Source organism: Cervus elaphus, chromosome 32, assembly GCF_910594005.1.
Source record: "Cervus elaphus chromosome 32, mCerEla1.1, whole genome shotgun sequence".
Classification (NCBI taxonomy): domain Eukaryota; kingdom Metazoa; phylum Chordata; class Mammalia; order Artiodactyla; family Cervidae; genus Cervus; species Cervus elaphus.
This window is the reverse complement of record NC_057846.1, coordinates 40,313,419-40,341,401: the sequence shown is the minus strand read 5'-3', so window position 1 is coordinate 40,341,401 and position 27,983 is coordinate 40,313,419. Positions and strand designations below refer to the sequence as shown.

At 39.2% G+C, this 27,983-nt stretch overlaps 1 protein-coding gene across 5 annotated transcripts in view; it reads right to left on the bottom strand.

Moving 5' to 3' along the window:
- Positions 1–33: 33 nt before the first annotated feature.
- Positions 34–27,983, bottom strand: part of DDHD2 (DDHD domain containing 2) — a 29,985-nt gene continuing 2,035 nt past the window's right edge. For 2 of the 5 annotated variants that reach the window (XM_043893286.1, XM_043893290.1), the window contains 16 exons: positions 27,168–27,355; positions 26,273–26,362; positions 25,205–25,325; positions 22,568–22,657; positions 21,526–21,661; positions 20,969–21,177; positions 20,623–20,690; positions 19,870–19,992; positions 18,690–18,785; positions 17,517–17,627; positions 17,253–17,408; positions 16,899–17,001; positions 16,588–16,758; positions 15,725–15,887; positions 2,711–2,818; positions 34–1,946 (listed from right to left, as the gene is read on the bottom strand). In XM_043893286.1, coding sequence (XP_043749221.1) covers positions 2,737–2,818; positions 15,725–15,887; positions 16,588–16,758; positions 16,899–17,001; positions 17,253–17,408; positions 17,517–17,627; positions 18,690–18,785; positions 19,870–19,992; positions 20,623–20,690; positions 20,969–21,177; positions 21,526–21,661; positions 22,568–22,657; positions 25,205–25,325; positions 26,273–26,362; positions 27,168–27,355 — 1,907 coding nt within the window. In that variant the 3' untranslated portion in view covers positions 34–1,946; positions 2,711–2,736. Of the gene's footprint in view, positions 2,324–2,710; positions 2,819–15,724; positions 15,888–16,587; positions 16,759–16,898; positions 17,002–17,252; positions 17,409–17,516; positions 17,628–18,689; positions 18,786–19,869; positions 19,993–20,622; positions 20,691–20,968; positions 21,178–21,525; positions 21,662–22,567; positions 22,658–25,204; positions 25,326–26,272; positions 26,363–27,167; positions 27,356–27,983 lie in introns of all 5 variants that reach the window. The other 3 variants (XM_043893287.1, XM_043893288.1, XM_043893289.1) reach the window with 3 other exon arrangements.

Sequence of the window (27,983 nt, the reverse complement as noted above, 5' to 3'; positions counted from 1 at the left end):
GGTCTTTGATGGATGAGCCAGGTAGAAGTAGGCAACTGGTCAAATCGGTTTTATTTCAGTATTTACTAAAGTTTTAAATATAATCACATAAAAAACAAACATTTCAAAAAGTGCAAAATATTAGAAAGCTAATCAGTGCTATTAATCTTTCCATGCAAACAATCTCTCTTGCTGAGATAAGCAATACCAATTCTGCAGCTGGAAATATGTATAAAATGATACTCTACCATAGTTTAAAAATAGGCTTGGTCAAGAGATTGCACATGCTACAACTGAAGTTGTGCAAAAGATAAACAGCTGAGTAAGGAGTTTAAGCCCAGCTCAGCGCCCGGTGTGACGCATCCATGATGCCAACACAGGGGGCACAGGGCATAAAGCTCTTCTCCAGTCACCTGCCCTTCACCACCAGGAAGGAAACACTTCTTAGTACAAACAGTGGTTTATCTAACAATCCGGGGTGATGCTGTTCATCTTTGGTTACAGGGACTCACTCTTGCTTGTCCTTTGGCTTTCTCTTACAATTTACTTACTCTGTTAATAGGAAGAGTAAATTTAAATTTGAGGACAACAACTTGATGAAAGCTCCCCCTTTACATTGAATGCTACTTAATTCTCAGTAACCCTTATTTCGGTCTCGGAGTTTATGTAGTAAAGAAAGCATTTCATAGAGCTGAAACGTCTTAGTGGCTTGGTCAGCATTAGTCTGTAAGCAGATGGACACGGAGAGGCCAGGCTCTCAGCAGTACCCCAGCCTTATCTCTAGCGTGATGGTAACATTCCCTCTGCTGTCACAGAGATGGCCTATGTGAACGTTAAACGCCGGGGGTCTGCGTTCACCCACCTCACCTGCACACTCTGACACTGCCTCTGCAGCAGCTGTTCCTAGCCCCACAGAGCCAGGATCCCCCTGGGCGGACCCACCCCTCCCCCGGCACTGCCTGTGCCGAGGCCTGTCCATTTGCTCCCTGCTCTGCGGGGACTCAGAGCGACAGCGTCTGTTTGAAGAGAACAGTCTTCAACACTCCCTTCACACAAGTTGATGTGGCAGATGGCTTTCACAAGTTGTTCCACCATGAACACACCACTAGAAGTTTTTATTCATCACTTCATAAGCAGTCAAAGCTGTGTAGCTGCAGGTTTTTCAGCGTTTATAACTTTAAACTTAAGAACTAACAAATAACTAGGTTGGACTTCATCTGGAGTCTCCCAGTTTGAAGTATGATACGATATAAAAGGGCAGGTCTAGGATATATAATATCTTTATAAAGATGTACCTGATGGAAACTAAACTGTCCACTTTAGACTCTTAGAGCAGCTCAAATAGCTGTAAAAACAATGAACAGCCTCTGTGAGTCCTAGCAATAAATCTTGTCAGTCAACTATAGAAAGTAAACAGTATTTATAATTTTAGTCTTTCTTCATACAGTATGTGTGGAAAACAGAAGTTGGCGGGCAAGAATCTGACTGCCCACCAGTCTGCCTCCTCCACTTAGATTTGGCCTTCAAACGCAGAGAACACCCATGACCATAAGCAGACCCAGAATGGCTTCTGAGTCTCAGGAACCCACTACCAGATTAGAATATTCTCTAAAGATAAACAATAACCTCCTAGAAAAATTTACACCCAACCCAAAACAAACTCAAGGCAAGGTTTATACCATCTCAAGTAATAAGCAATAGAGTGTGGTACATAAATACCATCAGAGAATTAAAGATGCAGACTGCCCGCAGCCATCAAGAAAGAATGGCGAATGTTTCTGTGAAGCCAGTGGTAAAAAGTGACAGGGTCTTCCCTTTGCTTTTCCACTTGCTTCCAGAGAGGAAGATTATCTTCCAGAGACCCTAGTGGTGAGCAAGTAGCAGGCAACATGCAGGGAACGACACAGCTGAGAGGAAAACGCAGGAACAGAGGCGGGTTTTCTGGGGAAGGATCCCTCAGTGTCCATCTAGGGGAGAAAGTGGAAGGGAGGTCATCACGCTGACGGCAACCAGAGAGAACGCCCGAGTCTGACACACAAGCTTTCTGACTGTTAATACATATATACAGGGCTGAGTACTGTAAATCCTAGGCTGGGCTGTCTATGCTGAAAGCTGAAACTGCTGTAACTGCAAGGAGCTCAAACCAGTCCATCCTAAAGAACATCAACCCTGCACATTCACTGGAAAGGCTGATGCTGAAGCTCCCATACTTCGATGCTGGGAAAGATTGAAATCAAAAGAAGGAGGCAGCAGAGGATGAGTTGGTTAGATGGCATCACTGACTCAATGGACATGAATCTGAGCAAACTCCAGGAGAGAGTAGAGGACAGAGGAGGCTGGTGTGCTGCAGAACATGGAGTCACAAAGAGTTGGACACAACTTAGTGACTGATCAACAACAGCAATGTAAATCCCAGAATGGACTGTATGTACTTAAAGCTGTAAATGTTGTCATGGTAACTCTTAGATGGTCAGAACCATGAAGATTCTGAGTTTAGATCCTAAAAATGACAAGTGTTTTTGGACCAAGTTGCTAGCAAAACACATGCTAACCTTTCTCTAAATGGCCTCCAGTGCTTTTTCCCATGAATTTTAACCAGAGTCCCTCTAAAAATGAGTAATAACCTAGATCTTGGTGACAAGCAACAAAAAGTACATTTCCAAGCAGCTTTTGAGGCTCCACATGTTAATATGTAGGAACAATGCTACATACATGACATTTAAAAACTTACATTAAGCAGCCTTAGGTGGTTCATTTTTACTGTAAAGGCTGATCAAGGAAGATACCCTGGGTTTGGTAGATTTCTTTGAGAACCAGCAATACTGTATCTTCAGACTCCCTGGAGAGAGAAAAGATTATGTTGTAAAAAGAAACTAACATTTGTACTAGGTGTTTTACATATACTATCTAACAATCTACACAACCATCTTACAAATTCATTTTTTTTACTGTTTAAAAAAAAAAACTGGCTTAGAAGTGGTATATCTAACAGTGGCTTGGAAGGTAACCTAGCAAAGAAGTTGTTTGTTAGGTTACCTTCTAACAAAGAAGTCTAGCATTGTGTTCTGTAATATAAAAAAGCCAGTAGTAAATTACCAAGCCCTCCCTCCACAGAACTCATTCTTGGGACAACATAGAAGAGTCATCCAATTCATCACTTTAATTTTTAAAAATTGAGTCACCTTTTTAAAAGAAAAGCCAATACAATCATGTGGATAAAGATCAAAGATACAAAGGATATAATAATGAAGTCTCCTTCCCACTGTTTCTAAACCACTAGTTCCCACCTTCTGACAACTGGTGTTATCAATTTCTTATGTATCTTCCCAATATTACTCAGTGTGTGTACAAGCAATTACTTATATCTCATTCATAAAGATATATGACTATAAAAATAACATTCATGGATTGCCTTACAGGTATCTGGCTCAAACACTTTTTTAGATCTGAGGTTTAACATTTTTTGAGTCATAGACCTATTTGAGAATCTAATGAAACCTATGGATTTCTCCCTGAAAAGACATCATACACATATACTGTATACCCAAAATTGTAAGTAGAATTTCACTAGACTCATGGACTTTTTCTGTCCCCTACAAGCTCTGCACGTGGACTGCAGGTTAAGAAATTCCTCCTATCCCAATGAGAGGAGATTAGCTAAATCAGATATTAAAATGGTGTGATCCTGGTGCATAAATAAATGAGTCAATAGAAAAGAACAGAAAGTTCAAAAGTAAGACTTAAAAACCCACAGAAATTTAATACAATGAAGTTAGAATCTCAAATCTATTAACAGTGTTTTCCAGATGGAGAGCCATCTGGAAAATGATTTGAATCAATTCACATCTTCTTACAAGGATAAATTTGAAGAGAAGCAAAGATTTACATGTAAAAATGAAACCCTAAAATATCAGAATAAACTGGTAAGGAATTCTCTGGGAAACAAGGAAAATCTAAGCATGACACAAATTCCAGAAGCCAAAAAAGAAAAAATAAATTTGACTACATAAAAATCAAAGTTTATACTTAGCAAGAAACCAATGTACACAATGTTAAACTGGGAAAAAGGCATTTACAACTCATATCACAGATTTTATCAATTAAAAAAAAAACAATTCAATATGAAACAGAATAAAGAGTATAGATAATTCCCCAAAAAGAAAATTAAAATGGTCCTCGAGTATATGTCAAGATGATCAACCTTGTAACGGAGAGGGCAATAATTACAGCGTGCATGATACGTACACTAAAAGCCACAAAACATTTCTGAGAGAAACTAAAGATGACAATACACTGAGAGATACCACGTTTGTGGGTCAGAAGACTCAGCATTATTAAGGTATCAGTTCTCCCCCACGCCCAAATTGATCCAAAGATAAAATGCAATCACAATCAAAATCCCTAAAAAGCTTTTTGGTTGAAATTAACAAGTTCATTCTAAACTACATATGGAAATGCAAAGGACCTACAATACCTCAAATAACTACTAATAGGCACAACAAAGATGAAGGGCTTATAATACCTAATTTCAAGCCTTACTATAAAGCTACAGTAATCAGGACAGGGTTTTATTGATGTAAAGACTGACAAACAGATCAACAGAACAAAACAGGGCCAAGGCAATTCAACAGTTTCTCCGTCTGAATAAACTTTTCAACAAATGTTGCTAGAATAAAAGCCACAGGCAAAACAATGAACCTCAATCCTTTCCTCACACTATATTTAAAAATTAACCAAAAAAAAAAAAAATTAACCAAAGTGGATCACAGACCTAAATGTAAAAGCTAAAATGACACAACTTCTAAAACTAAAGAGAAATAAGATTTGATGTTGGATTTGGGCTTCCCTGATAGCTCAGCTGGTAAAGAATCCACCTGCAATGCAGGAGACTCCGGTTTGATTGCTGGGTCAGGAGGATCCCCTGGAGAAGGAGAGGCTACCCACTCCAGTATTCTTGGGCTTCCCTGGTGGCTCAGATGGTAAAGAATCCACCTGCAATGGGGGAGACCTGGGTTTGATCCCTGGGTTGGGAAGATCCCCTGGAGAAGGGAAAGGCTACCCACTCCAGTATTCTGGCCTGGAGAATTCCATGGACTGTATAGTCCATGGGGTTGCAAAGAGTCGAACACGACTGAGTGACTTTCACTTGGCAAAGATTTCTTATCTATGTCAGAAAAGCACAAACATCAATAAATTGGACTTCATCAAAATACATTTTTGCTTTTCAAAACATACTTGTTGGACAAATGAAAAATCACATCCTGAGAAAGAAAAAGTATCTGAAAAGGATTTGTAAATATAGGAAAATCTTGAAACTTAATAATGAAATAATCCAATTTTTTAAAACAGGCAAAAGATTTTAACAGACAATTCACCAAAGATGATGCATGGATGGCAAGGCGGGATCGATCAAGGTGGCAGAGTAAGAAGACATGGAACTCACTCCTTGCCAACAAACAGATCAAAATTACATCTATATATGGAATAAATCTCATTGGAAACTGGCAGAAAAACTCCTGTACAACCAAGGCTGTGAGAGAGATCCACATGTAATTGGGTAGGAAAGGAAGAAAAGCGATCAGGTCAGCACCTGTGCCCCTGAGAGGGGACTGAAGAGGGAGAATACTGGGGCAGAGACCCATCCCGGGGAGTGAACGGTGAGAGCCTCAAGGGATGCTGCAGGCCTGGGGTCGTAACCCGGGGAGATGAACCGCCCCTGCTGATGGGAGGGCAGGTGGAACTAGCAGGAGGGCTGTGGGAAGGAGGGAGGGAGGGAGTGTGTGTGTGTGTGTGTGTGTGTGCTGGCTTGTGCACGCCCGCGAGGAGAGCAGGGCAGAGGGGCGGTTGGACAAGTGCTCTAGTGGCTGCCAGGCCCCCCGCCTGGGCGCGCACCTCCCTCCGCTCCCCGTCCTCCAGCAGGACGACGCGGCACTGCACAGTGTCCAGGGGCGCCCCGGGCCCAGGGCGGAGCGTGGGTGTTGGCAGCAGTCATGGTTGGCACTTACTCACGTGGCGTGTCAGAAGGAGCCTAGAACTCTGACGGCAGCCTCTACCCCACAGCTCCCACAGGACATACACGGAGACTCCACACCGGCCCCAGGGACCCTGCAGGGCGGCCCTGTGACAAGACAGCTGGTGGAGGCTGGGCATGGTGATGGGCTGTGAGGGGCAAGGGGGACATGTGCGTGAGGCTGCGTGTGAGCAGAGCAAGGGAACAAGTGCAGCTCCCGTGGGCAGACAGCTCAGACCTCTGCCTGCAGAGGGTCCACATGGGCGCCACTGTGGTCAGTACTTCCCGGCTCTGGGGCAAGGCTTCCAACGCAGGGAGGGGGAGGACACACACCCACAGGGAACAGAGCCAGCCCGCCTGACCCTTGCCTCCAGCAACTTGGATCAGATCCTGTCCCAGCAGGGTGCCGGCCACTGGGCAGGGGCGAGGTCTGCCTCACACCCAGCTCCAGCCCCACCCCCTGCTGAGGGGATCCAGCTCTCCCAGTGGAGACACTGGGCACATGCAGTCTGTATAAGGATGCTCCCACATCAGAACACCCCTTTATCACAAGAGGTAAATGTTTCACCTAAATTCACAGTGACAGAGAAAGTTAAGCAAAATAAAAATGCAGAGGAACTGCTCTCAACTGGAACAAGAGAAAAAAACACTGAAAAAACAAATAATGAAACAGAAATAAACAATTAGCAGGTAAAGAATTCAGAACATTGTTAATAAAAATGTTAATTGAATTTAGGGAAAAGAATACTTGAACATAGAATTTTAAAAAGGAACTAGAAAATATTTTAAAAGACCCAATCTGAAGAGAATTCAATAGCTGCCCCCAAAAAAGAAAAAGAAACACACTAAAAGGAATGAATAGCAGACTAAGTGATACAAAAGAACACATATATGATCTGAAAGACAGAAAAATGTAAATCATCCAAACAGAACAGCAAAAGGAAAAACAGATTTTTAAAAATGAAATCAGTATAAGAAATCTCTTAAATAATATTAACCAACATTCACATTATAGGAGAAGACAGAAGAGAGGAGGGTATCAAAAATGCAGCTGAGGTAATTACAGCTGAAAACTCTCCAAACCTGAAGGAAATAAGATATCCAGGAACAGGAAGCACAGAGGGCCCCAAACAAGTTGAACTGAAGGAAACCCACACCAAGAGATAACATAATTAAAATGGCAAAAGGTAGAGAGAGGCTTCTAAAGGCAGCAAGAAAAAAAAGAAAACAGAATCCCCACCCATAAGACTATCAGCTGATTTCTTTGCAGAAACCACGCAGACCAGAAGGGAGTGGCATGATCTGCAACCTAGAGTACTCTGCCCAGCAAGATTACCATTTAAAACTGAAAGAGAGACAAAGAACTTCTCAGACAAGCAAAACCTGAAACATTTCATCAATACTAAACCTACTCTAAAAGAAATGTTAATGGGTTTTCTCTAAGTGGAAAAGAAGAAAGAACCTACAGAGAAGAAATACAGAGTAAGGACTGAGGACCAAGCACTTAACTGAGCAGTATGGAGTTTAAAAGACAAAAAAAAGCTGTGAAAGCAGCTGTAACTACAATAGACAGTTACGGGATAAACATGAAACAGGAAGATATAAAATATGACATCAAAATATGCAGGAGGGGAGTAGAAATGTAGAATGTTCAGAATGTGTTTGAACTTATATGACTGCCAGTTTAAAACAAGAAGATACAGGTCAACATATATGAACCCCACGGTAATCACAAATTAAAAAAAGAACACAACAAATACACAAAAACTGAAAAGAAAGGAATATAAGCATACTGCTAAATAAAATCATTAAACCACAAAGTGTTAGTCGCTCAGGCATATCCAACTCTGCGACCCCATGCACTGTAGCCCGCCAGGCTCCTCTGTCCATGGGATTCTCCAGGCAAGTACTGGAGTGGGCTGCCATTCCCTTCTCCAGGGGATCTTCTGGACCCAAGAACTGAACCCGGGTCTCTGACACTGCAGGCAGATTCTTTACCATTTGAGTCACCAAGAAGCTCCCTAAACCACAAAGGAAGAAACAAGAAGAACAGAGAAGAATCACAAAACAACGGGAGAACATGTAGTAACATGGCAGTAAGTACATGTCTACATCAGTAACTGTTTTAAATGCCAATGGGCTAAATATTCCTATCAGACAAACCAGACTTTACAACAAAGGGTATGACAGAAGACAAAGAAGGGCATTCTATAGTGATAAAGGGATCATTACAAGAACAAGCCATAACATTTAACATATATGCATCCAAGACAGGAGCACCTCAACATGTAAAGGGAGAAACTGACAATAACACAGTAATAGCAGGGGGCTTTAACATCCCACTTTTATCAATGGACAGATCATCCAGACAGGAAATCTGTAAGGCAACAATGGCCTTAAATGACACATTATAGACGATTTGAATATATTAGACATTATGTCCAAAAATAGCAGAATACAGACTTTTTTTTCCCAGACTTTTACAGTGCACATGAAATGCTCTCCAGAACAGATCACATGTTAAGAGGATAAAAATTATACCAAGCATTTTTTCCAACCACAATAGCATGAAACTAGAAGTCAATTACAGAAAGAAAAATGGGAAAAGAACTCACACATGGAGATTAAATGATATGCTACTAAAAAAAACAATGGGTCAATACAGAAATCAAAAAGGAAACCAGAAAATACCTTGAGACAAATAAAAATGGAAATATGACTCTCCAAAAATCTATGGGATGCAGAAAAAACAGATCTAAGAGAGAAGTTTATAGTGATACAGGCCTTCCTTATCTGGTGGCTCAGACGGTAAAAGTGTCTGCCTACGATGTGGGAGACCCGGGTTTGATCCCTGGGCCAGGAAGATCCTCTGGAGAAGGAAGTGGCAACCCACTCCAGTACTCCTGCCTGGAAAATCCCGTGGACGGAGGAGCCTGGTAGTCTACAATCCATGGGGTCGCAAAGAGTCGGAGACAACTGAGCAACTAAACTTTTACTTTTCACTTATTTCCTTGAGAAATAAGAATAATCTCAAACCTACCACCTAAAGGAATTAGAAAAAGAAAACAATCCAAAGTCAGCAGAAGCAAGGGAATAATAAAGATCAGAGAGAGAAGAAATAAAACATATCTTAAAGAAAAAAAACAATAGGGCTTCCCTGGTGGCTCAGTGGTGAAGAATTCACCCGCCAATGCAGGAGACACGGATTCCATCCCTGGTCTACTGCGACTGTACTCTAAGAGCCCTGAAACTGCAAATACTGCATCCAGGTGCTGCAACTACTGCAGCCTGCGTGCCCTTAAGCCCATGCTCCACAATGAGCAGCCACCGCAATGAGAAGCCCATGCACTGCAACAAAGACTAGGCCCCGCTTGCCACAACTCGAGAAAAGCTGGTGCAGCCAGGAGGAGCCAAGATGGCGGAGGAGTAGGACGGGGAGACCACTATCTCGCCTACAAATTCATCAAAAGAATAACTGAACGCAGAGCAAACTTCACAAAACAACTTCTGATCGCTAGCTGAGGTCATCAGGCACCCAGAAAAGCAGCCCATTGTCTTCGAAAGGAGGTAGGACAAAATATAAAAGATAAAAAGTGAGACAAAAGAGCTAAGGACGGAGACCCGTCCCGGGAAGGGAGTCTTAGGCGGCATTGCTTGGGGTAGGGTCCGGGCCTGAGTGCCCTGAGGACAATCGGAGGGAGCTTCTGTGAGGTGCCAACTTGAACTGTGGGAGAGCAAAAGAGAGAGAGAAAATTAACCGGCCCGAACACACTGCCGGCCGTTCGCAGAACAAAGGGACCGAGAAAGTCCAGAGAAGAGCTCGCAGGCTGCCTACCGGCCCAGCCCCGCCGGAGGCAGGAGGCAGGGGGGAGGGGAAGGTCGCGGCGAGACACAGGGCGCAGGCACCCGACCGGCGCGGGCGAGGACTGGGGCTGGGGACGCAGAGGGCAGAAGGCGCACGCACCCGACTGGCGCCAGAGGAAACTGAGACTGGGTCCGCGGAAGGGAGTGGGCGCGCCACACCTGGGGAGAGTGCGCCCATCAAGCCCCTGGCTGCCTGGACCGCTCTGACGGGGAAGGCACAGAGGGCAGGCGCAGCTTTTCGCTCCGCGCTTTTGTGGAACACCCGAGGGCTGGAACCTCGCGCAGCGCGGGGCGCGCTCCATATAGAGCAGCCGGGAGCCTGAGCAGCGCAGACGGAGAAAGCAGTGTCAGCCCCTCCCGGCAGAGCGACGGAACTAGCTACCTAAATAAGAGTCCACCTCCGCCCGCCTGTGTCAGGGCGGAAATGAGGGTCTGAAGAGACCGGCAAACAGAAGCCAAATCAACAAAGGGAACCGCTTCAGAAGGGACCTTGCAACAGATTAAAATCCCTGTAGAAAACACCGACTACACCGGAAGGGGCCTGTAGATATTGAGAAGTGTAAGCTGGAACGAGGAGCTATCTGAAACTGACCCGAACCCACACTGACCGCAACAGCTCCAGAGAAATTCCTAGAGATATATATATATATATATATTTTTTTTAAGTAAGAAAAAAAAATTTTTTTATTTTTTTATTTTTTCTTTTTTATTTTTTCTCTTTTATTTTCCTTTAAAATTCCCTATTACTCCCCCATTACTCCTTAACTTTCATTTTCATAGATTTTTATGATTTTTTTAATTAGGGAAAAAATTTTTTTTTCTTTTTCTTCTTTCCTTTTTCTCTTCTATTTTATATTTTTCTTTTTCTCTTATTTCTTTTAAAGTTCTCTAGTACTCCTCTACTACTCCTTAATTTTCATTTTCAATACACTATAACCTTACAAAAAAAAAAAAAGAAGAGAAGCCCTATTTTTAAACCGAAATTCAGTTCCCATTTTTATGCAGGAGTGTGTTGATTATTCTCTCCCAATCTTGACTCTCTGTTTTCTACCTCAGAACACCTCTATTTCCTCCTTTCCCCTTCTCTTCCCAATCCAATTCTGTGAATCTCTGTAGGTGTCTGGGCTACGGAGAACACTCTGGGAACAGACAACTGTGTAGATCTGTCTCTCTCCTCTTGAGTCCCCCTTTTTCTCCTCCTGCTCATCTCTATCTCCCTCCTCCCTCTCCTCTTCTTCATATAACTCTGTGGACCTCTCTGGGTATCCCTAACGGGGGAGAATCTTTTCGCCATTAACCTAGAAGTTTTATTATCAGTGCTGTATAGTTGGAGAGGTCCTGAGACTACAGGAAGAATAAAACTGAAATCCAGAGGCAGGAGACTTAAGCCCAAAACCTGAGAACACCAGAAAACTCCTGACTACATGGAACTTTAAGTAATAAGTGACAGTCCAAAAGCCTCCATACCTACACTGAAACCAACCACCACCCAAGAGCCAATAAGTTTTAGAGCAAGACATACCACGCAAATTCTCCAGCAACGCAGGAACATAGCCCTGAACATCAACATACAGGCTGCCCAAGGTCACACCTAACACACAGACCCATCTCAAAACTCATTACTGGGCACTCCATTGCTCTCCAAAGAGAAGAAATCAAGTTCCACGCACCAGAACACTGACGCAAGCTTCCCTAACCAGGAAACCTTGACAAGCCAATCGTCTAACCCCACCCACTGGGTAAATCCTCCACAATAAAAAGGAACCACAGACCTCCAGAATACAGAAAGCCCACTCCAGACACAGCAATCTAAACAAGATGAAAAGGCAAAGAAATACCCAACAGGTAAAGGAACATGAAAAATGCCCACCAAGTCAAACAAAAGAGGAGGAGATAGGGAATCTACCTGAAAAAGAATTTAGAATAATGATAATAAAAATGATCCAAAATCTTGAAAACAAAATGGAGTTACAGATAAATAGCCTGGAGACAAAGATTGAAAAGATGCAAGAAATGTTTAATAAAGACCTAGAAGAAATAAAGAGTCAATTAAAAATGAATAATGCAATGAATGAGATCAAAAACACTTTGGAGGGAACCAAGAGTAGAATAACGGAGGCAGAAGATAGGATAAGTGAGGTAGAGAAAAGCTGGTGTAGTAATGAAGACCCAGCACAGCCATAAATAATAGATACAAAATTTTAAAAAACAACAGAAAATATCAATGAAAACAAGAGTTAGTTTCTTGAAAAGATAATCAAAAACTGATAACCAGGCTCGCCAAGAAGAGAATCCAAAATAATCAAAATAAGAAATGCAAGAGGAGAAATACAACTGATACCACAGAGATAGAAAAACATAAGAGGATACTATCAATGGTCATATTCCAACAAATTGGACAACCTAGAAGAAACGGACAAATTTCTAAAAAAAACATAAAAATTGGCAAGACTGAAATCAATAAGAAGCAGACCATCTGAATAAACCAAACACTAGTAGTGAAATTGTATTTGAATTTAAAAAACTCGCAGGAGGCTTCCCTGGTGGCTCAGTGGCGAAGAATCTGCCTGCCAATGCAGGAGACACAGGTTCGATCCCTGGTCCGAGAGGATCCCACATGCCGCGGAGCAACTGCGCCCATGCACCACAACTCCTGAGCCCGTCCTCTAGAGCCCAGGAGCCGCAACTGCTGAAGCCGCGCAGCCTAGAGCCCATGCTTCGCAACAAGAGAAGCCACCGCAATGAGGAGCCCCCACGCTCTGCAACTAGAGAAAAGCCTGCGCAGCCACAGAGACCCAGAACAGCCAAAAATAATAAGTACAAATTATAAAAAAAACCTCCCAGGAAACAAAAGTCCAGGACCAGCTTCCCGGGGGGGTTCTAGCAAATTACAAAGATTTAACACTCATCCTTTTTAAACTATTCCAAAAAATTGAAGAGGAAGAAACTCCCAAATGCATTCTGTGAGGCCATCATATCCTGATACCCAAATCAGACCAATACACTACAAAAAAGGAAAACTACTTATCAATGTCTTTGCTGACTACAGATGCAAAACTCAATAAAATATTGTAACAAACAACTCAAAAAAATAAAGATCATACACAATGATCAAGTGGGATTTATCCCAGGGATACAAAGATGCTTCAGTATTCACAATTCAATCAGTGTGACATACCACATCAACAAAAGGAAGGACAAAAATTATATGATCATCTTAATAGATACAGAAATAGCATTTAATGAAATTAAATATACATTGACAAAAATTCTCCAAGTTGGTATAAAGAGAACATAACATAATAAAGATTGCCTATGACAAACCCACAGCTATCGTCATACACAACAATGAAAAGCTGAAAGCCTTTCCTCCAAATTCAGGAACAAGACAAAGATGTCCACTCTTGCTTCTTCAATGTAACATAAACAGTACTGGAAGTCCAAGCCACAACAATCAGAGGAAGGGAAGGGAGGAAGGAAGAAAAAGCACCCATGTTGGAAGGGAGGAAGTAAAACTGGCACTATTTACAGACGATGTGATACTTTACATAGAAAACCCTAAAGCCTCCACCAAAAAGCTATTAGAACAAATGAATTCAGTAAACTTGCAGGATACAAGATTAATATACAGAAATCTAATGCTTTTTATATGATATTAATGAACTATCAAAAAAAAAATCCCATTTAAAATTACATCAAAAAGAATAAAATGCCCTAGGAATAAACTTAACCAAGGAAATGAAAGCCTATACTCCGAGAATTATAAAACGCTGAGGAAGGAAACTAAAGATGATATAAAGAAGTGAAAAGATATTTTGTGCTCTTGGATCAGAAAAATTAATATTATTAAAATGACCACACTACCCAAAGCAATCTACAGACTTAATGTAATCCCTACTGAAATACCCATGACATTTTGCACAGAACTAGCACAAATGAATCTAAAATTTATACAGAATCACAAAAGGCCCTATATTGTCAAAGTTATCCTCCCAGACTTCGGACTATACTACAAAGCTACAGTTGTCAAAATATATTAGTACTGGCACAAAAACAGACACACAGAACAATGGACCAGAATATGGAGCCCAGAAATAAACCCACACACCCAGAGTCAACTAATCTACAACAAAGGAGGCAAGAATATACAATGAAGAAAAGACGATTTCTTTGATAAGTGGTGCTGGGAAAACTGGACAGCAACATGTAAAAGAATGACATAAAATCTCTGCACACCATATACAAAAATAAACTCATAACAGATTAAACATCTAAATACAAGAGTGGAAACCACAAACCTCCTAGAAGAGAAAACGGACAGAACACTCTTTGATATAAATCATAGCAAAATATTTTGGGTTTGTCTTTCAAAGCAAAAATAAGCAAATGGAACCTAATTAATCCATAAAAGCTTTTTGCCAGCAAAGGAAACCATAGACAAGATGAAACCAAAAGCTACTGAATGGGAGAAAATATCTGCAAATGATATGAGCAATAACAGGTTAATATTCAAAACATATAAACAGCTCATAAAGCTCAATATAAAAAAAGTCCCCAAATAACCCAATCAAAAAATCGGCAGAAGACTGAAGAGACATTTTTCCAAGGGAGACATACAAATGGATAACAGGCACATGAAAAGGTGGTCAATATCACCATTCCCCAGGGAAATTCAATTCAAAACCAAAATGAAACATTACCTCACACCTGTCAGAATGGCTGTCATCAAAAAGAACACAAATAATAAATGCTGGCAAGGATGTGGAAAAAAGGGAACTCTTATCTACTGCTGGTGGGAATGTAAACTGGTGCAGCCACTGTGGAACACAGTATAGAGGCTCCTCAAAAAAATAAAAATACAACTATCATATGATCTGGCAACTCCACTCCTTGGCATATACCCAGGAAAAACAAAAACACTAACTTGAAAAGATATATGCACCCCAGTGTTCACAGCCACACTATTCACAATAACTAAGATATGGAAGCTACCTAAGCATCCATCAACAGACAAATAAATAAAGATGTGGTACATATTTACAATGGAATAATACACAGCCATTAAAAAAGAACAGAATTCTGCCATTTGCAGCAACATGGTGGACCTAAAAAATATTATGCTTAGTGAAATAAGTCTTTGACAGATGTAGAAAAAGCATCATAGGCCGATGTTCATTTGGAATTAGAATGATTGCTTGTTCAGATAATTATTAATACAAAATAGCACAATCGTGTCATTTGAAGTTCCAACCAAGGAAGACAAATGGATAATGGGCACATGAAAAGTGCTCAACATCGCTAATCCTCACAGAAATTCAATTCAAAACTACAATGAAATATCACCTCACACCTGTGACCTCACACCAGGCTGTCATTAAAAAAATTATAATAAATGTTGTTAAAAATAAACACAAATAACAAATATTTGGTCTTAATAAACAAAGAAGGCTGAGTGCCGAAGAATTAATGCTTTTGAACTGTGCTATTGGAAAAGACTCTTGAGAGTCCCCTCAGAGACTGCACTGAGATCAAACCAGTCAATCCTAAAGGAAATCAGTCCTGAATATTTTCTGGCAGGACTGATGCCGAAGCTGAAGCTCCAATACTTTGGCCACCTGATGCGAAGAACTGACATTGGAAAAGACCCTGATGCTGGGAAAGACTGAAATAGGAAGAGAAGAGGACGACAGAGGATGAGATGGTTGGATGGCATCACCGACACGATGGACTTGAGTTTGAGCGAGCTCCAGGAGTTGGTGATGGACAGGGAGGCCTGGCGTGCTGCAGTCCACGGGGTTGCAAAGAGTCGGACATGACTAAGCAACTGAACTGAAGACCAAGAAAACCCCCAGAACAAAAAGGAACACTTACCAGTAGCACAAATGGCTTTGTAAAGCAAATAAATATTCATTAAAACTTTCAATGGGCTTCTCCTGAAGCACGTAGTCAATGCGCTGGCCTCCATTCAGCATTCCCACATGGATGGGGGGGGCTTCCTCTTTCACTGGCACAGGGTTCTCTTCTGTGTTAACATCTGGATATGAAGGAACCATGGTCAGAACATAGAAGCTTCCAGCCCTCCAAGGCTGTCCTTACCTCCCCCTCACACTCCAGCCTCAGCAGAGGACGAGCTACTCTGCTCTGAAAGCTCTCTCATCTCTCATCTCCTCTCCATGCCCTTAAAGCTTGTTCTCAAGCCACACTGATTTTATCCAATCCCCTTTCTTTCCTATACCTTTGACAGCTAATTCCATTTACCTTTGGTTTACAAAATAAATGCAAGCAGGGTTAGATCTCCTTGGGCAGTTGAAAATTAAAGCAAAAGAATGCAGTATTAACTGTGAAATCAAGAGAAGTGTCCTAGCTAGTGCCCAGCCAGGAAAACGAAACTGACCCATGAATACACAGCCCCGGTAAGGCAAGGCTCTTCAGTGTGGGCTCTTAGCGTCGCTGCCACACTGCCCGAGCGGGGAGTGCTTTAAAGCCTAGCTACTAGATGCTCAGCTTCTCTTAACATTTTCCCTCACAGATAATGTGTTTCCACAATTTGTGGCTATTTGATGACAGAAAGAAACCAGCAGAGCTGAAGGCCCAGTAGGACTCATAGTATAGTGTTGGCTCTAAACAATAACAAGGGGAAAGTTAAGAAGACCCAGGGAGAATAAGAACCAGACACCAGGGAGTCCCTCTTATCTGGCCTGGTGCAGGAAACCACTGTGTACAGTGTCACTGACCACTAGGCTTCTCTGAATTTGATTCAGGTTCTGCTTCTGTTTCTTCTGCAGTTTCTGAAGCTTGTAAGGCGGGGTATGGAGCTCTGGTGAAAGACTTCCAGGCCATCCGCAGCGAACCTAGCAAGTTATTCTTAAGGTCCATGCTCATCCTGGTCAAGCCCTCTCTCAGTTCTGAAACACACGTGAAAAAGAACACTACACGGTTTACAGAGGTAAAAGGGCTCAACACAGCCAAGCAAAGTGAATGAGGTCCAGTCAGCCTGCACTGATCAGAAGGTCTAAAATTATCAGGTTCTGGACTCAAGACATACCTAAGTGCATCCGCTTCCTGCCTTTATGATGTGGGATCAGCATTGGCTCAAATTCCATTCCCGGGACCACCATTGGTTCAATCCTATAGGCCACAGGATCAAACTACATGCGGAAAACAATAGTTACATATACCTCTGCTGATCATAATGATGGTCTCAGGAATATGAAACATTATAAGCTCATTTATCTTTAAATATAGTAGTTCTGCCCTCTTCAATTCCCCATACTATCATATTATAAATTTTCTCATTACTACAAAATAGAAAAAGTAAATCAACACAAAGAATATCATATGCTCTTTACCAATAAGCCCTAATATTCAAGTGAAATCACAAGAGCTATCCCATGCTTACAGGGTGATAAATATTGAAGAAACCTTTGCATGTTGGAAATCTGTAGTTGGGGTCAATTCTTTTTAGTCCCCGGACAGTAAGGAACATTCCAATGGGAGATCCAAAGGCAAAGAATATTTCTGGTTTATAGATGAGCCGGGGGTATTTTACAGGCACCTGGATGAAGGAAATGAAAGCATCTCTTATTGATAATAAAAGTTACATCTGTTCCTACAATACCAATAGCAAACAATAAAATGACCAAAGAGAATGAGTACTGTTTACCTGCCCAATGCCGACGTCCAGACCATTAGTACTACTGTAGAACTCTGACTCTTTGGGGATATTAGACATATTTGCCCCTGCAGGTGATTGCGGGGTTGGTCTATTAACACCCTAAAGAATAAAAAATAGTTCTGTGGAGCTGCTAAGTAGTAAAAATATCCAAAGGATTATATAGTTTTCTACTGGTTTAAAAGGAGGCTTGGGAAAGTTTTGAAACAACAGTCAACAATTTTCAGAAGAATCTCTCAGAAAACAAAGCTAAAGAAAACCAAAGCTGCCTTAAATTATGAATTGATATCCCTACATGCTCTGAAATGATGAAAGCGTACAAAGCCTTCTGGGTGCTACCTCCTGGTAGCACCAAGTTACTAGCCTCTGGGTAGTAACTGCAACTTTGGGCAACCATCATGAGAGCAAATGAAAGCAGAGCACTATGGGATATTGGGGGCTACTGAAGAGTTCAATGAAGTGCTATGCCTTTCTAATCAAAGCAAACAGTATGTCTCTATCAGCCTCAAATCAGAACCAAGCAACCTGCTAAATGGTTGAAAGATAATCAACTAGGCTATGGAAAGGAATTCAGTGGCCAAAACTACTCAGTGCACAAGTACTGTTACAACATGGTTATAGCTTGAATACATTATGCTAAGTGAAAGAAGCCAGTCACAAAAGGCCACATATCGTATAACTCCATTTATATGAAGTATCCAGAATAAGAAAATACACAGAGACAGAAAACAGATCAGTGGTTCACAGGAGGGAGGAATGGGGAGTGACTGCTATTGAATATCATGTTTCTTTCTATCGTGATGGAATGTTCCGGAATTCAATAGTGGTAATGGTTATTCAACTCTGAATATACCAAGACCCACTGAACTGTATATTTTAAAAGGGTGAATTTTATGGTATGTGATGTGCAATATATTTCAATAAACTAGTTATAATGCAAACCAAAAAAGGAAAAAAACTGAATGGTAGTAGTCCAGGGGAGATAAGACTTCTGACACTGATAATATTTTTAAAGATATTAATAAAGAAAATGTATTTAATTTATAAAAAAGAGAGCCAAAAGTAAATTTTAAAACTGCTTAGCTCCCTATACACCTCACAAAGCACAAGGGTACAAGGAAGTCAACACACTGTTTAATCCCATAAGCTATATTAAGCACATACCATCGAATTTTTTCTGGTCCTAAAGTAGTTTAATATCTTCTTTCTTGGTCCTAAGGGAATTCCCATTTCCTGAAGGTCTTTGTCTGTACATAAAGTCTAAGCATAAAAAATCAAACACTGTTTTTATTTCTAGGCAAAATAAAAGCAATTAAATGTCCTGTTCTCTGATAGGAATAGGCCTAAGCACTCTGCTGTTCTTGGCTTTACATGACTAGGAGTCCCCAGTGGTAAAGCATCATTAATAACTTTATCTTCTTAATAAAGAGCTTAAAAAAGGAATATAAAATATCAATACTGGAGTTATCAATGCTGTAGTAATACAGATACTATTGCAAAAAAAAAAAAAAAACCTACAGAGGTGAGTATCTAACTTCATGACAGAAAAACCCTCCACGGTTTCCACGCTCCTCAGATGATCCATTCTCGAAAAAGGTTATGTTCCTGCTTGCACATATCAGCAGTGAGGACATAAAGCAAACACAGAGCACAAAACAGACCAACAATCCAGGGGTCAGCTAAAGGGCTGCTCCTGACGAGGGAAGTCTTCCTTCGCCTCCCAGGTTAGATCAGCTCATCCCACTGAACACTCCTAAACTGTGCACTTCCCCTACTTACAACTTAGCACAGTTGTAATTTATTATGTGTTTGGCTACCCGTGTCTTTTCCACTAAGCTATAAGCACCATGAGGTTTGAACTGTATCTGCCTTATTAGCACTCTATGTCATACTTGGTACAGCTGCCTGATCATAGTAGGTATTTACTAAATACCTGTTAAATGAACAAATGTGTCACAAACCTGGAAAAAAAAAAAGGCACAACCGAGGTGGCAAAAAAATAAGCAAATACCCACAAGTAGAGCTCTGGAAAGTGTAACAGAAAATAAGAGCTGGAAGAGTCAGTGGCCTTTACACCTGCTCTCATGTTTTCAGAGCTGTGCTGGGTTTCAGTCTTTGCTCTATTCCTATTATCAACGTGGCTCCTCTGAACTTTGAACTCCCACAAAGAAAAGATCACTTTATATGATGGAAAAAAAAATAATGCTAAAGAGCATTACTAATGATAAAGTATGTATGACTAAAATGCTTCTAAAGGGCAGGCTCTTAGCCAGCAGTATGATGAAAATAAGTAATAAAAATACTGAAAATGGAACAGAGTACAGTTTTAAAAGATTATTTTTACCAGAGCTTCCTTATCTATTTTCTCCTTCTCAAAAATACTAAAGAACTCAGACAGTTGAAGTTTCTTCAAATCTTCCTCCAGTGTTGGTGTATCTCCTTGATCCATGAAAATACTTGGCAAATCCTAAAAATTAAATTGTAAAACTTATATTGTCTAAATTCATTTAGATTTTTTTTATTAATACTACTTTGCAATAAAGAAAAGCACTATGTAAGATAGCCACATAGTATCTTAACTTTGAAATATAAACTAAAATGTGATTGATCTTTAAGTTTTTGCAGTCAATTGAAACTTTATATGTTTTTAAATAAATGAATCTGTGACTGAATGACTATTAATGTATTCTTCATCATTATTAACAAAACTTTCCCTGAGCTCTTAGTAGTGTTTAAGGACAGCTTTCAAGCAGAATTTCTATAAACTATATCAATTTACATTCAATTCATTCATTTCCTCATATGCAAATTGCATTTCAACTCAATGATTCTATAACTCTAATAACAGATCAGTAGTGCATATTTATAATGAAAATAAGATAACCATTAATTATTTTAGAATGTGGCACATTTATAGAAGCATATTACTATCTTGCTTCTATCATCCAAGAATAACAGAGATAATTACAAATCTGTTAAAATTAAAATAAATGTAAATTTAATATTATGGTATGAGACTAAGGGGGAAAAAAGTCTAAAATCTAAAAATCCCTACTAAGAAATAGTACAAGAAAACCTATCTGAACATCTAAATTACCTTTTCACTGTCAGTATCTCCCAAAGAATCTTTCTGATTTGTTAGGATATCAAACAATATAAGCGAACCTGTAAGTAAAACAGAAGAGGGGACAATTTTGAAGCATTAGCATTGAACAGCTGTCTTTTACACAAAAAAGGAATAAGCCAACTACCCAAGTAGCAAAATCTACTAAGTAGGGAGCCTTTCTTTCCAATCCACCATCACCCTTCCAACCCCTTCCATATTTCATCACAGACCAGTTCTAGACCTCTGAATCTGATACTGATAAGACACTGTACTTCAAAATATTTAAAAGGTATCCATAAAATGTGATAGTCCTCTCCAGTCATAGAGAATTCATTACCTAAACTATGACCAGCAATGGATACACTCCCTTTGAAATTAGGGTTCCTCTGCAGAAAAAGTATATAAATTCGATTCATTTCAGAAGCGACTGTGTCCACAATAGTCTGACAGTAGGTGGGGCTGTTGTAGAAGAAGACATCCAGAATCGTGTCGTTGGTAAAGTGTCTGAGGCGGTTAATGCTAGGCAGGGTTATTCGCTGCAGATCTCTGAAAAAAGGAAAGATGCTTTAAGCAGAAAACTTAAATACATTCCATAACCTCCTTTATGCTAAAGAAATAGTAAAGCTGCAATAGTAAACACTAATGAGCCACTAAAACATATTGGAAGAAGATACACACCATTCCCTACTCCTGACCCAAGCTGGTAAAACAAAGGGATTGTTCGGCACTTAATAATATAACTCTAAGAAAATGACAGAGAAGTACAAAAAGTTTTTTGTTGAACAGAATTTTATATACACTCTCAGCTAACAGCAGACATGTTCCTAAGCATATTAATGACCAGAAAACATTACAATCACAGGTAACAACTCAAAGGTGTAAAGTACTACTCACACATCTACACCAGTGGAATGCAAGGGACTATGCCAGTTGACTGGGAGAAATTCTACCCTCCCAATCTGCTGATTTTCTTGGGCTTTCTTAAAATGCGTCTGTAGCAGGTTCAAAGAAACACTGCGAAAATCATTAACTAGAAAAGAAAATTAACTAATGCATTAACAGTGAAGCAATCAATTCACAGAATTAGGATGTAACAGATCATACGATTATACCACACTCATCTACATTTGCTTAGAGCACATACTGACTAGAGTCAAAACTAGAGTTATATTTAAGAAAAATTAATAGTGCATATAGGAAAAGACATTCCTTTCATATAGAACTGCTTTTACTATACGAAACATTTTCATTAAAAAACACACACACACACACACACTAACTTCAAAACTTCTGTGTCAGATGAACTGTTTCAATTTTTTAAAAGAATCACCTGATTATGTCAGTTGGCCTTGCACTCAATCATTCATTCATTATTCAATATTTTAGAAAAACCACTGATGTTCAGAATTCATATTACATTGATCTTAACCTTCTAGAAAGTTTATGCTTAGAAGCATTAGTATTAGGATAAGACTCCCAAATTGGGACAATTAGACTATGAATACTACTTTTCAAAATCAAGTTAATGACTTAAATATTCCAATTAGAGTATCATGAGGTTTATCACATTTTAAGTTTAAAAAATGTAAGTTTCAGTTATTCATTTAAACTAGATTAATTTTATGGTCACATATTTATGGTTCCCTTTAAATTTGGAATAGTTACAAACAGGACAGTCACATCATAAAACAATTTTATCAGACTTGAAGGCTTATTCATTCAAGAACTATTAGTTAAGAGTATAAACCTATTAGCCTAAGGAAGTTACTAGCACTTTAGGTCTAAGCTGGGAGGCTTTACTACCGTGCCACCTGTCTTCAGCTCTCCAAATCTTATTATGCAGCTAAGAGGACAGCCTAAGACAACACTATCTCGGCTCAGAGGAGCACTAACAGTCCCTTTACGTGATCTAACCTGACACGCTTTGCAAACCTACCACACTGTACAATGCTTCGAAAGCGGAGATCACAAGCAGGTCCGATCCCATGGACTACAAAAACCAAGTGATCTATTTGTAAAGGTTCCCCTACAAGTGAAATTATAAAGAAAAGTTATTCAGTATAACTAGTCATGTATTCTAAAATCAAACATTCACAATAAGTAGGTAATAGAAATGGGTAAGTTAAAATATGAGCAGATTTTTTTTTAAAGACACAAATTTTCCTATATTTCACTACTTAGTAAAAATATTGCGACTTTACTTTGTTTATAATTTATCTCAAAAGTGTTTCTAATTTATCTTAAAATATTTGGTTGGTGCAAAAGTAATTGTGGTTTTTGCACTGTTGAACTTTTTGCCATTTGATATTGGAAAACATTTTTAATAAATGTGATTATGTTATAGATCCAACATTTAAATGTGTTTTAATACACATTTCTCACCTTGTTTCTTTGCTCAGTATTATTACTTGCTGTTTATTTTATATTTATTTTAGACTATGAAAATGATGTTAGACAAAAAGCAAATTCGAGTGATTTTCTTAAATAAGGTCAAAATGGGTTGTAAAGCAGCGGAGATAACTTGCAACATCAACAATACATTTGGCCTAGGAACTGCTAACGAACGTGCAGTGCAGCAGTGATTGAAGAAGTTTTGCAAAGGAGATGAGAGCCTTGAAGATGAGAAGCATACTGGCCAGGCACTGGAAGTTGATAACGACCAACTGAGAGCCATCATCAAAGCTGATCCTCTTACAACTAACAAGAAGTTGCGGAAGAACTCAACATCAACCTTCTACAGTTGTTCAGCATTTGAAGCAAATTAAAAAGGTGAAAAAGCTCGCTTAGTGGGTGCCTTATGAGCTGACTGAAAATTTTAAAATTTTCGTTTTGAAGTGTCATCTTCTCTTATTCTGTGCAACAACAATGAATCATTTCTGGATCAGATTGTGATGTGGGACAAAAAGTAGATTTTATACAACAACCAGCGACAGCCAGCTCAGGGGCTGAACCAAGAAGCTCCAAAGCATTTCCCAAAGCTAAACGTGCACTCAAAAAAAGTCATCATCACTGGTGGTTTGCTGGCAGTCTGATCCACTACAGCTTTCTGAATCCCAGCGAAACCATTACATCTGAGATTTGCTCAGCAAATCAATGAGATGCACTAAGAACTGCAATGCCTGAAGCTGGCACTGGTCAACAGAAAGGGCCCAATTCTTCTGCACGACAACACCCAACCCCACGTTGCACAAACAACACTTCAAAAGTTGAACTAATTGGGTTACACAGTTTTGCTTCATCTGCCATATTCACCCAACCTCTTGCCAACTGACTACTACTTCTTCAAGCATCTTGACAACTTTTTGCAGGGAAAACACTTTCACAATCGGCATGAGAGAGAAAATGCTTTCCAAGAGTTTGTAGAATCTAGAAGCATGGATTTTTATGCTACAGGAATAAAACTTATTTCTTGTTGGCAAAAATGTGTTGATTGTAATGGTTCCTATTTTGATTAATAAAAATACATTTGAGCCTAGCTATAATGTTTAAATTCATGGTCCAAAACTACAATTAAGTTTGCACTAACCCAGTATGTCGGTGAAAAAATTTTTCAGGATTTTTAAACTTTTTACTTTGAAATAACGGCAATCTTACAGAAAACTTGAAAGAATAGTACTGAAAATCTCTTTTTCACAGATTCCATACTTTTAACATTATGTGTGTGTGTGTTCACACACATTTATTTTTAGAACCATTTAGGAGTAGGCTGCATACATCATCAGACTACACACATCACATCTCTTTAAACCTTTAATATTTTGTGTATTTCCTGAAAATACTCTCTTGTATAGCCACAGGGCAGTTACCAAATTCAGACAATTTGACAACAGAATACTTAAAAGGAATTTTATAATCCAGTTAAATATATTACAAAACCAAACATAAACGCCCCTAGCTAGAGACCAATGGATAACCATCAGGGTCCTACTGAAAAATAGTTTTCCCTGGTTGAAAAACTTCAAGGACAGAGTTGCTGCTGCTAAGTCACTTCAGTCGTGTCTGACTCTGTGCAACCCCATAGACGGCAGCCCACCAGGCTCCCCCATCCCTGGGATTCCCCAGGCAAGAACACTGGAATGGGTTGCCATTTCCTTCTCCAATGCGTGAAAGTTAAAAGTGAAAGTGAAGTTGCTCAGTCGTGTCCAACTCTTAGCGACCCCATGGACTGCAGCCTACCAAGCTCCTCCATCCATGGGATTTTCCAGGCAAGAGCACTGGAGTGGGGTGCCATTGCCTTCCCCGCAAGGACAGAGTTACCAGGAATAAACAAGCAAGCAGGAAGAAACACATTTCTTAGAATTAGGACTAAGTTCATTTGTACTTAGTGACTTCCTGATCAGTACTGCCCAAATTTTATCCATCCCACCATATATACTTAGCAACTTCAAAAGAGATTTTTATACTATTAAGATTCTCACTAGATGAAGTAATGCTAATCTTAACTTAAAATAAGCCCATTGGATTAAAGACCATTTTTAAGCCTCAAGGTAATAAAAGTCATAGGAAAAGGCCACAGTTTAAGTCATAAACAAGTATATCAGAAGATAAGAAAAAAATGAATGATTAACATTACCACAGTGAATGTCAACAGAGATGTTCTCAACCCCCCTCTTCACTGTTCGAGGTCGACCTTGCTCGGCAGGTGCTGAACCCCATTCATCGGACCCTGCAACTGGCTGGTAATGCACCATAAGCTTAAATAAAAAAGATCAGAGCAATAAAGATATTTATTCCACATTAAATACATCTTAATACATAATGAGGGGTGGGGACAAATCTTCCAAAACATAAAGTGTGAAAAAGTCACTTAGTTGTGCCCTACTCTGCCATCCCATGGGCTGTAGCCTGCCAGGCTCCTCTGTCCATAAGAATTCACCAGGCAAGAATAATGGAATGCATTGTCATTTCCTTCTCCAGGGGAATCTTCCCACCCCAAGGATCAAACCTGGGTCTCCTGTATTGCAGGCAGATTCTTCACTGTCTGAGCCACAAACACTGTCAAATCTCAACTGGAGTTTTGTTATGTAACTCCTACAGCTTGAAATGAGAATCCTGAAAAAACATTAGGCTAATGTTGTACACTTTAAATATCTCACTATTTTATTTGTCAACTATACCTCAATAAAGATAAAAAACAAAAGGAAAAAGAAAATGTATCAGGTTAACATATCTTTCCACAACATCCTACACGTGAAAGATACGCCCACCTAATATGTCAGTAATCTTCTTACTCTACAATAACATAGTTTTCCCTAAGGAAATTCTCCTTGTAAGAGTTGAATGATGGAGAAGGAAATGGCAACCCACTCCAGTATTCTTGCCTGGAAAAGTCCATGGACAGAGGAGCCTGGCGGGCTGCAGTCCATGGGGTTACATGACTGAGCATGTGTGCACGAGGGTGGAGGGAGATGGGCTGGTAGCAATAAAGTGGGAGAACTTAAAAAAAAGGAGTTGAATGAGCAAATAACGGTAGTGGCTACAGTTTTAAGTTTCATAATTGTGAATGCAATATAAAAATTTCCAAAGGTTATCCTATGTAGAATCGCTAGAAAAAAGAAACCACTAAGAATTAATTGCATTCTCTTTAGTAACTAAATTAATCTTAATCCTAACATTAAAGAAGGGTCTTAATTTGCTTTACCTTTGGATTGTGTAATATAATAATTTCTCTGTTGGGAGACTCCAATTTCTTTTTCCATTCATCCAAAGTTACAGCAAGCATGTAAGTTTCCTTAAAACAAAACATATTTCATTAGATTTCTTTAATGGTTTTTCTATTAAAACTGAACCTCTCTACAAGAATACTGCTAGATAAACAATTACAGTAATATCTTCCTCCAATTTATCAAATTTATTTTAACTCTCTTTAAATGACAACAGATACTAGTATAGAATAAAACAAAAAACAATCACCAAAAAAATAATCATTCTGCTTCTATCATCTAGACTGGAAAAAACAGCTATACACATTTTGATATATTTCTTTCAATGATATTAATGCATGTATATTATCCATAAAATTAGGATATTACATATAAAGTTCCTTCTCTTGATTTATCAAACTTATTTTAAAATTATTTTAAAATTACAATAGGTAACAGTATAGAACAAAGAAAAAAATCAGTTCTAATCCCATCATCTAGTCTAGAAATAATCATTGTTCACATTTTGATATATTTCTTTCAACAATATTAATGTCCTACTCTGATTTAAAGCAAATTTCAGAATAGTTTCAGAGCAAGAAAAATAAAAAGCAAAAATGAACAACTCTGTGGTCATAGTTTAAATACTAACAATGATCACCATTAGAGAAAAAAAATTTTAAAGACATAACAGTTTCTATAGTATTTTAAAATCTGAAAACTTCTTTATCCCGAAACTGACTTGCAAAAAGAAACGCCATAAACTGTGCTGCAGATAGAACCAAGCTCTCTCTATAAATTCACAAAATAAGTCACAAAGAGGAAGAAAAGACTATTAAATAAGAGAAGAAAAAAATGAAGAAAATGAGTAAAAAAAAGAGGTCAAAGGAATACCTCTAGAACTTGGCTGAAGCTCTCTGAGTACGGAATATACTTATTATCTTTGTCTCCCTTGTAAAACCAGGTACATCGTCTCACTTCTGAAGCCAGTTCATCCCAGTAAACAGCATACCGCATCCTCTCCCCCAAATGAACATCATATCTACCCCCATCAGTGGGAACAATTCTATTATAATCTTTTCCTATTGAGGATTGGAAAGGGGAAAAGAAGCACATAGTATAGCAAAATAAAATACAACTGCCGCTCCCCCAAAAAACTGAGTTATACTCTAAATAATGTTATAAAACATATGAATGATCCCTTTCTTCTTGTCTAAACCATCAAACCATTCTTGGCTTTAATGAAACATGAAAAAAATAATACCCAAATACTATTTTGCTCTTTTTCTGAGAAGAGATTATAGTATCGCTTTAAAGAACAAAAAACTGTAAATAAGAAAGCTTTTCCGAATTTTTTGCTTAAGGGGTCAAAAGGTAAATTAATGACCTCATGATGACAGAGTACTAACCAGCATCATTCTTATTTCGTAAAGTAAGAAAAACAAGTGAAAAATTAAAGGATTCATTCTTTTGCAATGTGACACTACCACCCATCACTCTTTATAAACAAAAACTGAAACATAAGAAACATTATTGGATAACTATGCAGAAATTACAATAGGCACTGTTTTCAAAATACAGACCAAATTCTTGAATACTATAAACTCACTGGACAGTAATGCAGAACTTCGATATTAAAATGCTACAAGAGATAACTAGAAACAGCACTCACTATAATGACTATCATATTACAGTTTTAGAGGAATGACA